The sequence below is a fragment of the Helicoverpa armigera genome, chromosome 20 (assembly GCF_030705265.1).
Source record: "Helicoverpa armigera isolate CAAS_96S chromosome 20, ASM3070526v1, whole genome shotgun sequence".
Taxonomy (NCBI): Eukaryota; Metazoa; Arthropoda; class Insecta; order Lepidoptera; family Noctuidae; genus Helicoverpa; species Helicoverpa armigera.
The window spans coordinates 5794120-5810986 of record NC_087139.1 but is presented as its reverse complement, the minus strand read 5'-3'; the positions used below and the strand labels follow the sequence as shown (position 1 = coordinate 5810986).

Genomic DNA, 16867 nt, shown 5'->3' with positions numbered 1-16867 from the left:
CGTAATAAACTGCTGGTTGGATGGATTCAGCTGCGCAAACATCGATACCGATGTAATGTGAGTTACAAGTACAAACGACATTGTTTTAACAGCCTGAAGTGCAAACATATTGCATTGAAAATAAATAACTGCCTTTAAATACATAATTCTTGCGCAATTATATAATGATTTATAAGCAAAACGCTTTCAGACTTTCAGGGGGCTAAGAATACCTTAGAACCTATTTACTTAGGTACCTACCTACGTAACAGATCATATACCTACCTGTATAAAACGTTTCGCACCATTTAGTTTTGAATGCATGTTTAACCTAAATAAAATCAAAGACTACATAACTTAGGTACTTACTGGGTACAGTACCTATCTACAACCTACAGCACACCTACTTACCTACCGCTCTTAAAATAACCGGTTAAAAATTTAAAAAAAGTCTAGGCAGATGATACAAACTCAAGAATCAGTTTTCAGAAAGAGTTTGCATACATTTTACTCTTTATAATTTTTTTGAACGTAGTTATCTATTTACTATACTCTATGACGTAGTTTAAAAACTGTCAAATCTGTTTCCATAGCAACGGTTTCTAACAATAAACGGCACAACCGTGTTTGTTTAATTAAAGGGCAAGGGAAATATTTACTGTAGCTTCCTTAAATTAGGATTTTGATTATGGAAAGTTAAAAATTGACAATGGATAACGATGTAGCAAGCTATTCGGTGATAGGCCGCATTGGTGAGGGTGCCCATGGATTGGTGTTCAAAGCAAGACACGTTCCTACTGGACGCGAAGTGGCTTTGAAAAAGATTCTTATAAAAAACCTAGAGGATGGCATACCAGTTAACGTGATGAGAGAGATTAAAGCTTTGCAGTTGCTTCGGTGTAAATATGTTAGTTACCTTTTTAACTTTATATCGCTGTAATTTTTGTGGCGTTAATCAATAATTTAATCAACAGATAATAAAACTGTACGACATGTTTCCCCGTGGCATGAGCCTGGTGCTGGTGTTAGAGTACATGTGCTCGGGGCTGTGGGACATGCTGCATCACACACAGCAGGAACTCACGCTGCCCAGGGTCAAGACGTATGCGCAGATGCTGTTGAAGGGCACCCGGTACATGCATGCGCACTATGTGATGCATAGGGTGAGTTCAGATATTTTACCCATTATTGTGCTACTGGACCTCCAGTCTGCAAGTCTTACAAAAATAGTTAGTTTTATTGTGTCAATAAGTACATTACGTGTTTGGAGCCCCCATTTAAGCAAACAATGCCTGTATTAGGAGGCTCTCAAGTCCCTCGAGTATCTTTTCATATAGAAAAGTCGCTTATTACTTATAGTGAATTGTCGTCTTCAGAGAAGTCCATTTTTCGTCACGAGCTAAATATTCGCGTTAATACGACGACGATGAAAATGATCCAAAGTAATGTTTAACATCCACTCACCAGGATTTGAAACCCGCGAATCTGCTAATCAATCATGAAGGGATATTGAAGATCGCTGACTTGGGTCTAGCCAGGCTTTATTGGCCGGATGGCGGCAGGCCTTATTCACATCAAGTGGCTACACGGTAAGGACTCGACTTTTGCATTCATCCTGTCTGTGTCATGGGAATTATTTTTTACTTTTGTTTACTTATCTTTAGGTGGTACAGAGCTCCTGAACTGCTGTATGGCGCTCGATACTATACCGAGAAGGTGGACCTGTGGGCAGTCGGTTGTATATTGGCGGAACTGATTACGAAACAGCCGCTTTTTGCCGTTAGTATACCTATTATAATTGGCGCAAAAATAATTATTTTTGCGCCAACTTACACTTTACTTCTTCTAACTTCTCACGTCTTGTCTTCTTAACGAACTTCAGGGTGAATCAGACATCGAGCAGTTGGCAATAGTTCTGCAACACCTGGGCACGCCAAACGAGGAGACTTGGCCGGGACATTCTGACCTCCCAGACTTCCACAAGATCACCTTCCCCGAGTCTACGCCCACGCCCTGGCCGGAGCTGCTGCCAGGAGTTGAGCCTGACGCCGTGAATCTCGTCAGATCCTTCATCATGTATGACGCGAATAGAAGAATTTCTGCTAAAGAAGTAAGTTGCTTTTGACAACACAGCGCCATAGCGACAGTGCTAACCTACGTTTTTACCGGATTAAAAAAAGTTAGGTACATAGGCTTTTTTCCATAAAAAGGTTTTGTTTAAAATAATGTTTTTTTAAGTGTAATGCTGCAATATCTACCTTAGGAAAGGTACCTCCACATTCAAGTATATTTAGTATGCGTGAGGACTCCTATATTTTTGTAACCTATTGTCACTATTTATAACCAAACTATGGACTTCCAAAAAAAGGAGGAGGTTGTCAATTGGACTTGATTTTTTTGTCTTAGTAACTTGATTGTCTTAAAAAGCAGTGATAGAGGAAAATTAAATACGTTATTTATAATTTACAGGCTTTGAGACATCAATGGTTCCACAGCCGACCTCAGCCCGCGTCTTTAGAAGACATGCCTAAACCAATGATGAATAAACTGAAATGATTCAATAAACTGTATTAAATTAAACATGTTGTTTGATTTTTTTTCTATTTCAAACTATATTTATCAAAATCATTCAGCCTAGCCATAGTAGCTTGACAGATGAGCTAAAAATAGAACGGTTTTAGTAGTCCTATCTAATGATTGTATTTCGTCCTTGATGGTTATTCATAAATTATATAGACAGCAGTTCAACAAACTGATTTCTAGTTGTTTTATCGCTTCCTGTTATCCTCGAGTTTTATCGCAAAAATATTCCATAAATTATAGAATAGACGACAACTTTATAGACTTTACTGTCTTCCTTAAAATAATATCTATACTAATATTATAAAGAGGAAAACTTGTAATAACCTATTCATGCTCAAAAACTACTAGACCGCTTAAAAAAATATTTCACCAATATTTCGAAAGCTACATTATCTATACTATATTTTATCCCGGTACAGGCAGTAGTTACCGCGGGACGCGGGTAAAACCGCGGGAAAACGGCTAGTACACTATAAATAGATATATACATATTATTATAAGTTATGTATCCCATATCAAAACAGAGCCAGCGCAAAAACGAAGCAAGAAAATCCCCTGTTTATATTTTCGGGGTTACTAGTAACTTACCAGCCTAGACTATGAGAGGTCACACATTTTTTTCGTGTAAAATTATTATAAAATAAAATACATCACGTAAATAAGTAAAAATAGTTACTTTGTTTTACGTGGTTATCCAAAAACGGATTCGGTCTACCGCTTTTGAAATTTTTAAGCAATTTATCCTTATGGCAACATTAACACAAATCCTGCATCGCGCAAGCAGTGTTTTACAACGCTTGTGAATACAGGATTCAAAATGCAGTATATCCAGTCCCATGGGAGCTTACAAAACAATTCTTGCGTACGTCACGACTGCTGATGCGGGTTATGACAACTCAAATATTCCTCATGGGCACGTATGGGAACAGGACTATTTGTCCATGTTCCCAAACGCTGACTTCAATGTTGTATCATCTATTCCTAAAGTGCGTTACTACAAACACTACTGTCCGTGGCCGAGTATTAATTAACGACACGGGAATAACGTAGCTGTGGGTAGTAATTGTTCTTAGGATACTCAAATCGCGAGATTTGTTTTTGTAGAATCAAATGTTTCCAACTTTTTTACGAAATCAAGCATCGCAAGGAAAGATCGAGCGGAAAAGCCGCTTCAAAGCTCTTAAAAGCCACCCGACAAGGTCCAACGGTTTGACTCAACCACACCGATTTTGGTCGTCAGAACGTCATTCTGATAGAGAATTTACGTCTTATTATTATTATTTTCATTGATATAATGAAAATAATAAAGACGCTGTTGGACAACGCCTTGAAACCGATAAACGGTTGCACAAAACACGTTCAAACCGGCTCGGAAGCGCTTGCTAGGTATCAGAATTGGTCGATGTAGAATCTACATTGTAGATAGTCAACGGAGAGAAATAAAACAGGGCACTTTTAAAATGTATTTTATTCATTTAATTAAATTATAAATCAGTAATAATTACAATATCAAGTTGTACTTTAAATCTTATGTACATTTGAGCCAAAACAGTGAATGCACAGAGATACCTACTTATAACAGCTATATAAAATATTCTAAACAAGGAGACGACAGATAGGTAATTTCAAAATAAAGTGATGTCGTACTTTCCCCTATATACCATGCATTACCAGTGTTAAAACTACCCATTAAATACGACAAAAATGGTAAACAACCACATTCACCTAATTTGATTTTTATTGCATAAAAGTCTTAAATAATTAAAATACTAACTTCCCTCTTGTTTACTTGTACAATTCAAGTAACAAATAAACTGACTCTCAAGCACTCTTGAAACGGAAATGTTAAACCTTTACAACTACTTACTTTTTGGAATCATTCGGAGAAACGTAGTTCCGTTAATAAATAAACTATACTTTAAATAATAATCATAATAAAATGCAGATAAACATACATTAAGAGAGATCATATTATATACCGTTCCATACATTCAACATTCAACGCTGGAAGATTTATATAATACCTTCACAATTTTGTCTTTACTATCTAAGATGAGGAAAAATAGCCTTACTCACTGTGTAACATAAAGACTATTCAAATTATCTAAATAATTAGTTAAAATCTACCACAGCCATTGTTACAACTAATAGTTAAGTAACATTGGACTTCGATGTAGAATTTTTGTAAGCTTAGCGATTGCATAACACGAATGCCACAATACGATTACGAGCATATGGTTAAAAACACTTAAGCTTGTCATAATAATATTTCAAATATGCTATAATATATGAATCGTTATTTCGAAATATTAGGGCCTCCTTAAAGTAGCCGCAAGTTTGTCTTTGTATGGTCTATGGCTTCTAGCGACACATTGCGGTCACCAGTATACGCAAATTCAGTTTAATTTTGTCAATGCTTAAACTAGATTTTTTTTATTACATGTCTTAAAACGGATACTGAATTTAAATTCTAACATGACATTTGTATCGTATTAGTCACTGATCAAATAATCAAACTTTCGGTATACAAAAGCAACCAATGCAATGTAAACACAATTTAAACTACCACATTATGGTGTGCTAGAAGAGTAAATATAGAACAATGGAATCTTAATTTTATAGGTACTGTGATTCTATTACACAACATGGTCTGCTTCTTACAGCACAGCGGTTAGACTGACACAAGTTTATTATTACATTGCTTTTGCCAAAATTAGTATAACATGTAAGATTTACGCTGGATATCAATAACACATGAATTACTTGCAAAATGTGGTTTGCCTTTATTCCGTAGTACTAATGGCCGATTTTTGATATAAGAATGAATCTCTAACCGCAAAACAACGTACAAACGCAAACCAAGTGTACAATGGAAAAAATATGCATAAAACACCTGTGATGAAACAATCCAGAACAATAATATTTACAGCGCCTACCAAATAACTTTGCCGCTCTGAAGTTGTCTGCGCAAGCACAGCAGCGTTTGTTGCCTAAGTCATCAAATGGCTGCTGACTTCAGAACGATAAAGTCGCTTGACGGGGACTGTATTTCTCATTAATATTCATAATAGACATTATGTGGCATAGTGTGTTTCCATATTCGAAAATGTCGAAACTGTCGGACATTCGCTAAAACTAACTAAAACTACTTTGGTTCAGTGTCACAAACAATATCCATCAGGTACCGTTTAATGTGCACGTGAAAATAACGAAATACAAATTAATATTGTGCTGTACAAGTGTATGCGACATTTGGACAAACTTTCTAGATAACACTGATATACGAAAAAGCAACTTCCTATCAGGAACATATCTGACAGATAAAATAGAACTTATCGTTTCACAGATCTCGGATAGCAATATCTGACAGATAGCATTAACTATCAGATAAATAACTGACACTTTATCAGTGAAACCAAGCGCCATTGTCGCTATGTCGTATCCTTGTAAATAAGTGTAGTGATTTAGATACTAAACCTAGGAATTAGCTAACATGGAGCCTTGGGACCCACACGAACATTTAATGAACGCTGAAACTTTAACCAAAACGCGTATACTTGACGATGGAAACCGCCATCCGGCTAAGACACAAGAATTTAAGAAAATCGTACATTTTATAAGTCCAAATACTATGAAAAAGAAATTAAAACCACTCAAGGCCTAAATGATTCGATGACGCAAACTTCAGTTTTGTTAAAACAACTGTAACGATGAATTTTCACGTTCAATTTTCAAAGTAACCCAGGTGTTTTAACGAAACTATAGTTTATGTTGTTGGTGTACTTAGGCCTAGAAGGGCAAGGTAAAAGCGGTTTATATATTTTTTTACCAAATCTATGAAAACCGCTTTCTACATCCGTAACATTATACATTTTTTTCGTATCGAAATTAGAAATAGTACAGTAGACTGCACATCAGTGGTAACTGTCATGCACCTTAACTCAATAGTAATTTAGTACGATTTTCCTATAAAACTGTTACCACTGACCTGAAGTTGACTGTACATAGCATGTGTGTACGATATCTGTGCCTTCTACCAACGTTATATATCTACATATTCACATAATCAAAAAACTAGAGATTGCTTTATATAATTTCAGCGAAGTTTGTACGTTACTCTTTACTTTTTTTAATAAGTATAACGTATTACACCAATATGTTACTCATTGCTCACTAACCTCCTTTTTCAGAAGAGGTAGAAAAGAGGTATCAAGCATTATAACATATTCCACTAAAATTATGATATATCCGACTGCATTGTGCAACATAAGACCTTCTTTTCTTAAACTCTTATCTTTTTTTTAATTTTTCATAGCATTAAGCTTACTCAAATATAATATTAAATATTTTTTATTTTCATGTATTATCAGTTTTTCACACTTCATTTAAACATAACATCATTTTGGGACTACACCATTTTTTTTAAGTTTTTTTTTATTAAGTAGAATATTTATAAGAATCGTAGGTTCAACACAGTCGGGAATGAAATACAAAGCAATACTTATATACATCGGCGTAAAGTATTTACAATGCTCTATAAGAGCAGTCTCACAACATGAGGTTAACTTCGTGCAAAATCATACATTGATAGTTCTATCAATAAATTCAACTAAAGAAGAATCTAGTTGTAGGCTCCATTGACGAAATACAGCGATGCGATATTATTATTAACTATTAAAAAGGTATTATGTACTCCATAGGTATAACATAGGTATTATGTACCTTTTAACTTCGTGATAGAGTTCATTATACTATAATAAATGTCACAATGCTTGCATTCGACTAATGGGCCAATGAGAATAGAGCCAGAGGTGTTGTTGCTTTTCGCTTATACATTTAAGCCATCCATTTGATTGGTTTATTCAAAATCTTTGTCTTTTTCGTAAATTCTCGAAGTTATTCCACAAATAAACATTGGGCACTCATGCGCATCCTTTTGCGGTTATAATATGGCAAAACTTGCAGTAGACATCAGTTAACAAGCTCCTTAAGAGTTAACTCTGAATAATATACACAATATGTTTTCACTAAGATTCTTCTATGAAAAACTTTAACAATCTACTTAGATAATATAATGTTTGAAACAATAGGTAGAGATGTAGCTTTAGGGTCGTAGCATACATATCAACTCGGAAATGGCCCTCAACTCGGGACTTTCAGTATCATTTGTATTTCAACTTCTGAATGTAATCGAAACGGTTTGTAAGTTGATATATGTGTTACGACCTTTATAAGTAAGCCTGTTTCACAACCGTACTTTTGTGTTACTAATATACTTTGTACCGAGTTAGTTACTGTGAACGTTGTTAACTGTTTTCTAAATGTAACGTAGGAACACTATTAAGATACATTTATTTATATGAAGTTTTATACTGGTCTATTCACTGATATTACTAAAATCTCTACTTTTGTCAACCTACTGCATATCTAGCGATCTATAAATCAGTGCTTTATTTGGCTAATACATACCTGGATTCTTGTCTAACTTTCTTTCAAATACAAGGCATGCGATTTTAAGTGATTTATTTGAGTCCAATTATTATAACTGCCAAGGATTGTTTAGCATCACAACCAGTGCCTACGTAATGCTTATATATTGCTAAAGAGCAAATAACCACTAGCTATATTAACCTGCTTCCTTAAAAAGAGGGGGCTTTCAATTCGATTGGTTTATATAAACCAGTTTGTGTAACTGCTGGGTATTTCATAACAGCTGAATATTTTATAAAAGCTGTAATTTATCTGCAAAGCATCTTTGTTATGTTTTTAACCAGCTAGAATATTCAATCTCCTATATTTCATCCATTGCCATCCTAGCCATTTCCCAACTATTTTGGGCTCGGCTTCCAGTCTAACGGGATGCAACTGGGGTGCCAGAGTTTTAGGAAGCCTCTAGAACTACAATAACAAATTTGGTCACAAAAAGTCATTGCGCTATCTGCAATATTAACTCTGTAGGTCAATAAAGTAGGATGCCCAAAACTGCATGGATCAAGAACCCGATTTTTTTGGTAAGGTAGAGCAGACTTGCTGTGTCTAAATCAAATATTCGTTTTCAAAAAATCATTGATAATTGAGTATCACACTAATGTTATAAAGGCAAAAGTCTGTTTTGTACCGGTAGTTGTCAAGAATTATGTAACTCGTATACGCGTGACACTGACTCTGAATTCTATGGACATCCTCCTTTGCACAGTAGGTACATAATATTACGCAATTTAATCGATCGTCTAGGTCACTGAAGAAATCCTAGACTCTAGGGAACGCCTTTCATATATTTACTAAGTCAATAAACGGTAACAAAATACTGAAGTGAGTCTGCCCACGTCAAACTTTTTACAGTTAATCGGGCAGATTTTTTGTAGGACGTTCTTAGTAAGATTATCTGACGACTTCATAAAGGACGTATGCGTTGCACTATTGCTGTCAATATGTTCTATTTTTGTGTCCTACATAAAATCGGTGACCGATTATCGGACGTCGGCGGGTAGTATAAGTTGTAGGGTTGTGAAACAGGGTATGGTCTAGTTGTGCACCCAGCCGGCGGCATGCAGGTAGTGTCGGACGGCCACGTCCACGTCGGCGTCGGCGCCGCGTCGCAGCAGCACTCCCTTCATCGTCACGTACTGCGCCGGCGCCAGGCTCAGCGCCGTACATAGCTGAAATAAATAAATAAGAAATGAAATTATAAATGAAAGGGCCTTATCTAAAGTCCAATTACAAAAAAAACGGTTTACAAATCGGAAAACATCGTTGTTGTTGGAAGTTGCTTCTAACTTATAGAAGTGTTGCTGGGGATTTTGTTGCGCCACTGTTTTTTTTTTTCAGCAAAAGTACAATATATGAAGGGATGAAATATCGGCATTTTGGTGGCTGTCTTTGTATATTGTTTTCGATTAAAAAGTGCTGATTTTCAGTACACTTCGGTTACATGATATTGATTTTTCACACCAAAAGTATAGAACAGATTTAAATAAAATTTTAACCTGGATAATTTAGAGCCTGATAAATACATAGGCTACTTCTTTTACCGAGTGTGGGAAATAGTCCACGGGATGCTCTTGTTGTTGTAACAGTAGATATATAACGCGTACCTGTATCTCGTTAGTGGTCAGCAGCTGCCTCGAGCATGCGGCGCTGCTGTTGCTGCATGAGCTCTTGTTGTTGTAACAGTAGATATATAACGCGTACCTGTATCTCGTTAGTGGTCAGCAGCTGCCTCGAGCATGCGGCGCTGCTGTTGCTGCATGAGCTCTTTTTGGAGCATCCACATGCGGTACTTCCGTCCCGTGTGCACCTTGGGCTGGTGGAACTTGAGCCGCTTTCGCCGTCTCTGTGCCGACAAATATTAATATTATAAAAATATTACAAAACATAAAATACAAAACATTAATATGTGATAACATAAGTGATAGCGGTTTCAAAGATGGTCATACAAAGGCACCTATTTAGATGGATGGATTTGTGGGTTTTAAAAGCATTCACAAAGCGGCAGGTAATCTGGAAGTTGGTACGCCCATGCATCGGAGAGCACGTAAATAAATGTCGGTCCTGCGCCTGAACTGTCTGCGGTCGTGTCGGATTGCCGTCACATCGCGCCATGAGAGTGAAGGAATAGGGAGTGCACCAGTGTCTGCGCAAAAGCTCGTGCAATATATTATGTCCTGCGCAGCTGGCTGATCTGCTTGTATGAAATTAGCCGCCGTTGCCGAAATTAGATGGAAAGAATATATATTTCAAAACTAGTGATGAAACCAGCCAACATATTTCCGCTATTTACCCTAAAATGGCCATAAAATAATAATCATAATGAGACAAACAAACCTTTTTCTTGGCAGCTGCGTGCTGTTCGGCGTTAGATCTTTTGTCTGGCTGGCTTCCAGGCACCCACTGCTGCCCTGGCGAATACAACAGTTATACGGGATCAAACCCAAAACCACACGGTACAGTCATTAACCAGGAATTAAAAAGCGTGATTAGAAAATTCTTTGTTTGGTTTTTGTAGATTTGATAAATCCTTCCAAGACATCTTCTAATCAAGCTGAACTTTAACGAGCATACATTGTTTTCGACAAAGGTTGTGATTTTCCACATTCAAAATCCGATAGTTTGAAAAAAGCTTTCTAAAAAAGAAAATTTTCCTATTCAGAAAGAATAATCCAGTAGCAAATTTGCCGTAATGGTCACTGTGGGCATGTCCATAGTCCTACGTTGCTTGAGATGTCACATTTATGTCTTCTTTTTATAAAGTCCCTTTTGTAGTCCCCTTAGAACTCTCCCCTATGTCCTTTTTCTGTAATACTCCTATAAACTTACTTCCCCCTGTAATACCACAATGGGGCCGTTCAAATATTACGTAAGCAGATTTATTACAATTATTTACCCCCTCATCCCCCTTGTCAGCAAAAGTAAGCAATGCTTTTATCCCCTCCCCCCATGCTTACGTAAACATTTTTTAATGTTATAATTATAATGTTATAGTATCCGATCAAAACAATACTCTGACAGAAGAAATTTAGACAAGTGAACAGCGCGCGGTAATTCCCCGAATCGATTCTAAAGTGAGTGCCTAAATTTATGCGTGTATAGGGAATCCCCGAAAATGTGTTTCGTTTTCATGTGAGGGTTGCCATTCGTGTAAAAAAGTAAATAACTATCGATGACGTAATCATCATTTGGATTTCCCTACCCATGTCATCCAAAATAAGCAAAACAAAGACCCCCCCATAGTGTTTACGTAATACTTGAACGGCTCCAATAACCGTTCTGTATATATGTATGTTTGTATGATAAAGGTCATATGACTGTTCCGTATATAGGAGCTCAGTATGTGAGCAGGGTATGCTAAGGCTGATGTTACCAGCAGTCGTGCGGCGGGGCGCGCGTCCTGCGGCGGCGCGTGGCGGCGGTGCGCGGCGTGCTGGTCGTGGTGCGCGCACTCCTCGGGGCGCGTGACGCCCGCCAGCCGGTAGCGGTGCAGCTCCGCCAGCCGCACGCGCAGCTCGCGCTCGCGCCACAGCCCGCCCACCACGCCCGCCTGCTCCAGGCGCCCGTAGAACTGCGCCGTCCAGCGCACGCGCTCCGTGAACTCTCTAACGCAACAAATAAGTACTTTATGTTACTCATTATATATTGGTTATATCGTCTTTCTTTTTACACTGTCTATCTGTACCTATCTCTTTTATTCTAACTCTCCCATAACAGGCCCGCTGAAAGAAATTTCATTAGAGATAAGCTGTGCCCTTGTACAATTTTTTCTATTATTTATTATTGTTTGTGTTTTTAGGTGTACAAAATCTGTTAATTAAATAAATAACAACATTATTATTTGGCCACATAACTGTCATTTAATAACTGTAATTTTTTATTCCTTAGTCAGTATGTAGTCATAAGCCAGTAAGTCAGACACCAGTCTAACCAAGGGGTATCGAATTGCCCGGGTAACTGGGTTAAGGAGGTCAGATAGGCAGTCGCTTCTTGTAAAACACTGGTACTCAGCTGAATCCGGCCGACCCCAACATGAATGGGAAAAAGGCTCGAAGGATAAATTTTTTATTCCTTAGCATGATCGCTAGTCGGCTAGATTGTACTTACGTCAATCGTTACAGCGCCATTTGTCATGGAATGGTACTACAATGATTGAGTATTGTAAGAAGAGTCTTTTTTTATTTTTAATTGTTGATTTTGGTTTGCTAGTTTGTTTTGATAGTTTTTAAGCATTACTAACACTAGTGTATAAAAATATTGTTACTAACAAAATGGACACCATGGTCTGAAATAAAGTAATTTATTGATTGTTTATTTTATCTAAATGTTTCAGCCTTTTTATCAACCCAATGCTGGGCACAGGCCTCCTCATACACGAAGAAGGATTGAGCATTAATCACCACGCTTGCTCAATGCAGGTTGGTGATTTCAGACTTTATAGTCTAGGTTTCCTCAAAATGTTTTCCTTCAACTTTTTATCAGCCATTGGTGTCCAAGATATACTTAAAGTACATACAACCTTAGAAAAGTTACATTGGTACTCGCCTGACCTGGAATCGAACCCACACCCTCATACTCGAGAGGTTGGTTCTTTACCCATTAGGCCACCACAACTTCAAATGATTCAAATGATGCTAGCCTGTTCCCTAATACCTACCTAGTTGTATTATAAATTAGCATAAGTAATGATTTTTATGAATAAAAAAAAATCAATGTTTAGCCTACTTTTTACGTGTTTAATAGGTTTTTGTTATATACTTTTGACTATAAAAGTCATCGAAACTTAGCGGTTAAATAACCTTTTTTTTTCAAATTCAGCTGATGACTAAACCTAGGCTCTTAGCAACACTTTAATATAGGTACTGTCCTGTTACTTTAATTGCAATCTTGTTTTGTACAAAACGACTATTTACAAATACAACCTTGCAAAGACGATATTCTTACATACATATAATGTATGAGTATGAAAATAAGTTGCTACAATTTATTTTATTTGTACATAAACTATAACATCTGTGCTAAGTGTGACCTAAATTCAATGACTGCATTTTCATACAAAAAGTCGTTTTATAAGCAAACTGCTTCATAAGCTTTCTAGATCTCTCTAGAGACTATGTTGTTTGGTGGTTAACTGTGGAATACAATATCTGATCCGTCCGTTGTTTTTCGACTGGAGATTGAATTTGAACATTAACTTCATACAAGTGATCTCCAACACCTAATTGAAAAACAACTAATGCATTGGTTATTGTAATCTGCAGTGAACCAGCATTGATTCTACAAGAAGATTGTTTCACTCACTTTTTCTCTTTGGCAAGTTTCCCAAGCGTCTTCTGCTTATTCCTCTGGTTGTTGAAGAACACAGAGACCAGCTGGTAGTCTCTCACTAAGCGCTTTCTTCTTGTTCTCTCTCTTAGACGACGTGTGTATATGTCCACTTGCGACAGCTTCAGGGCTGAGAAAAAGTTATTTCATTCATAAAGTTGAAAGTAAAACATTGTGGTGCAGTCGGGTACAAAATACAAATATATAATTTGAATTAATTTCTTGTTACTGTAAAAAAAAGCCTCCATGTTTTAGTCCACATAATAGACAAACAGTAATTGCACCTTCAATTATTATTCAACCAGTATTAAAACTGATTCTCCTCCTCTCAGGCAGAAAAAGATTGAGCGTTAATCACCATGCTTTGCTCAGCCACAATTCATAAAAAAAAAGAAATGTATGACTGCTTACCAACATCCAACTCATCGTCTTCAGGATTCAGGGATAGTGTTGATATTAACTGTTCCGCTTCATGGTCATGCTCCTGAAAATAACATCAAATCATACATGAATGTTGTTATTTGCAAATAAATTGGCATTACTAGCATCCATTGGGAAAAATTATATGCAACTCAGAAAAATACAGGATTAGAGAAAAAAAAATTGTTAAGCAGGGACTTAAATATCAAAAGTGAAAAGAAAGCATTATCAAAAGTAGCCCCCAAGCGTTTTCCCAACTATGTTGGGGTAGCTGTCCAGTCAAACTGGATGCAGCTGAGTACCAGTGTTTTACAAAGAGCAACTGCCTATCTGACCTCTTCAACCCAGTTACCTGAGCAACCCCGTATATACCCCCTGGTAAGATTGGATGTCACACTTACTGGCTTCTGACTACCCGTAATGACTGCCAAAGATGTTCAATGACAGACGCAGCAGCAGTACTAGAATTCTTTATCAGTAATCCTACAAAAATATGGAATGCACTGGTTTATAATAATGTCTTTACCCTTTCAAAGTCATCCCTGTTTGGCATGTATCCAAGCTGTGCAGCTTCATCGGAGGTTACTGCGAGATGCGGTAGCCGGGAAACCGCACTGGGTCCCAATGGACCCTCATCTTTATCTGCAGAGTTCAATGATGGTCTGCTTGTGCTCTCTAAGTTGCCCCATGTTGCTCTGCCAATGCTGCCTTCCAAGTACCTTGTGATATACTCATCTTTGGCCTCTGTAAATAAAGCATGGTTGAATTCAATGGAATTTAATAATACATCAGTCCTCAACTTACATTCTGCTAAACATATTTCGGGCACGGCGGCTGTTCTCACTTAAGGAGATCAGCCAGCTGCGCAGGGCATATTATAGTGCACAAGCATTTGCACAGACACAGGTAAACATAAATAAATTGTGGAATATACTTCATATTGAGGGCTGGATTTAAAGTGACTCAGATGATTTGAAATCTACCTAAGCAAACTATTGCTTGATAATTGACAACTTTTCATACCTTCTGGGGTCCGTGTTTCTATGTGTTTAGCTATATCTTCCCAATTTCCAAACCCAAACTGTTCTATGGCATCAAGTAATCTAACTTCTTCATTTGCTGACCAACTACTTCGTCCTAAAAATATCCCAAACGCTCCAGAGTCCTACAATATGAAATTGTTTACAATATTTTTTGTTATAGTAAAACATACAACACATTTTAGGTTTACGAAGTAGATCGAAGTACATACCATATACTGATAAGAGTGGTCATTTTTATGCGATCCAATTTCTGCGCCAAGGGAAAAACACTGAAATAATAAATTAATTAGAAATCGTTCAAAACCTACATCGTGACAATTCGAATTTTTGCGCCAAAACTATAAACAAAAATGGCAGTGAAGCTACTTTACCTGCAAACAAATATCAAAGTCGATACATTCCGCACATTTGACGCGTACGCCACTAATTTCTTCTTGACAATAAGTACAATTATATTTTGCATATAAATCTGAAAATGACATGATTAAATATACAATAAAACAAAGAACTAAAGCTGAACGTTGGCAGGGCTAGTTTACTACTCACCAGCCATTTTTTTTTGTCAAGCTGTCGGTCGGTGAAGCAGTGCGATCCAAATTCAATGGAACAGATTAAAAATATTGTGCATGGGTTGCCAGTTCCATCTACCACGTATATTCTCGATAAACGCACTGACTGTGTATTTCTATAATAATTATAGATTAATTATTAATCTATCTATTGTTTTGCGATTGGAAATTAAATTTGACATAAGTTTCAAATACATTATGTTAAATTTAAATATTTAATCGAAAACAACTGATAATCGGTTATTGAAATTTCAAATAGTTGCCATAAGAGAAAAGTGCTGCATCGCGCAAGCAATGTTTTGAGAAGCGGTGGCATAGGTAGAGGTAGTTTGAACCAGAAATCTAAAATGGGACTTGGACTATCTATGCGAGCATCAAAGACAGACTCGTGCTATGACATGTCCAATGTCCCACGTGCGTTACATGTGTGGGAGAGAGATTATATGAAACTATGTCCTGATGTATTTCTTCTTAAATCCCCTACATTGTCAACTCATCGCAGACACTATCATCCTTCTCTACCTCCCTAACAGCGGAATTGAATTTGCGATGAGGGTGTATGAAATGAGTTGAGAATGTAAGCGATTTTTCTGCCTGTTAATTAACCGTATCTGTAAATATCTGTGTATTTTTCTTTTTACAATTCTTATTACTTGAATTACTGTTTTAGTGCCAGTAATAGGTCGTGGAAGTTGTTGCTACTACCTACTTATTATTTTTCAATCTAAACGATCTCGAGTTTGTGGATTGATGAATGATTTTCGCTAAATGCTCCACCTGCACGCAAAGATTCCATAATAAATATGATCTAAATCGGTTTAGCAGAGTTTTTAGTGTAAGAAATTCAGAACGGAAAGCTTGAAAAATATATTTTATGTAATTTCACTACAATACAGCAATGTCACCCTTACTTTTGTGTGATTTGATTTGATCCCTTAGGTAAAGGGCTTATTACATTGACTAAATTCAGTAACCTAATGAGGTTTGTCTAATTAGGTTTCCAAATGATTTGATGAAACCTACCTTCCTAAATGCGATCTGAATTTAGTGACTGAAAGACGACTGAATTTAGTGATAATGTAATAAGCTCTTTAGGCACCGATTTAAGGTGTGGATCCGGTGTAGATTATTTATGTGACAAAGTTTGAGGCTCGAGGACATACTGCATTTTAATTATTTTTTTACTAGTTTAGGAAGTTACCTTAACCCACCATACAAAACTTATCTCGAGGGGAAAATGAATAACAAAGGCGCCTTTATAGTTATTTATCAGCGACATCTAGCGTATAACGACACTATTAAAACAAAAGTGACATTGCACATTGTTTTACATGTGTACAAACTTGCATTGGACATAGTTTTTAGCGATTCAGTGTAATTTTTAAACATGTATCAGCGACATCTAGCGTATTACATCAGTATAACGGCGCAAAAGTAATTGATTGGGTCCCTTTTGTAGTG

At 36.9% G+C, this 16867-nt stretch overlaps 2 protein-coding genes across 4 annotated transcripts; one reads left to right on the top strand and one right to left on the bottom strand.

The window, feature by feature from the left end:
- Positions 1-566: 566 nt before the first annotated feature.
- LOC110373471 (cyclin-dependent kinase 20) lies at positions 567-2677 on the top strand. The gene is made up of 6 exons (XM_021330748.3): positions 567-886; positions 954-1142; positions 1447-1568; positions 1644-1758; positions 1862-2089; positions 2449-2677. The coding sequence occupies exons 1-6, from the start codon at positions 689-691 to the stop codon at positions 2533-2535; spliced, it is 939 nt and encodes a 312-aa protein (XP_021186423.2). The 5' UTR covers positions 567-688; the 3' UTR covers positions 2536-2677.
- Positions 2678-4014: 1337 nt separating this feature from the next.
- LOC110373433 (transcriptional adapter 2B) lies at positions 4015-15439 on the bottom strand. Of its 3 annotated transcripts, XM_021330703.3 has the most exons (11): positions 15384-15439; positions 15209-15306; positions 15047-15106; positions 14818-14959; positions 14321-14538; positions 13786-13858; positions 13351-13504; positions 11423-11654; positions 10387-10460; positions 9754-9895; positions 4015-9221 (listed from the first exon to the last, which is right to left on the bottom strand). In XM_021330703.3, exons 1-11 carry the CDS (start codon positions 15388-15390, stop codon positions 9087-9089), a joined length of 1335 nt encoding a protein of 444 aa, XP_021186378.1. In that variant the 5' UTR covers positions 15391-15439; the 3' UTR covers positions 4015-9086. The 3 variants fall into 3 exon arrangements, with proteins under 3 accessions (XP_021186378.1, XP_021186377.1, XP_021186379.2); XM_021330702.3 differs by having other exon boundaries at positions 15209-15407; XM_021330704.3 differs by having other exon boundaries at positions 9138-9221; positions 10387-10455; positions 15209-15406.
- Between the last annotated feature and the right edge of the window lie 1428 nt (positions 15440-16867).

Excerpts from the sequence above, each read along its gene's own strand:
- LOC110373433 (XM_021330702.3), bottom strand. The coding sequence starts at position 15,319 with ATGTCATTTTCAGATTTATATGCAAAATATAATTGTACTTATTGTCAA. Across the intron at positions 10,461-11,422 it reads GCCCCGCCGCACGACTGCTG|GGCAGCAGTGGGTGCCTGGA; the intron begins GTAACATCAGCC and ends TGTATTCGCCAG. Across the intron at positions 9,896-10,386 it reads ACGCAGCTGCCAAGAAAAAG|AGACGGCGAAAGCGGCTCAA; the intron begins GTTTGTTTGTCT and ends TTGTCGGCACAG.
- LOC110373471 (XM_021330748.3), top strand. The coding sequence starts at position 689 with ATGGATAACGATGTAGCAAGCTATTCGGTGATAGGCCGCATTGGTGAG. Across the intron at positions 1,143-1,446 it reads CGCACTATGTGATGCATAGG|GATTTGAAACCCGCGAATCT; the intron begins GTGAGTTCAGAT and ends TCCACTCACCAG. Across the intron at positions 1,759-1,861 it reads CGAAACAGCCGCTTTTTGCC|GGTGAATCAGACATCGAGCA; the intron begins GTTAGTATACCT and ends AACGAACTTCAG.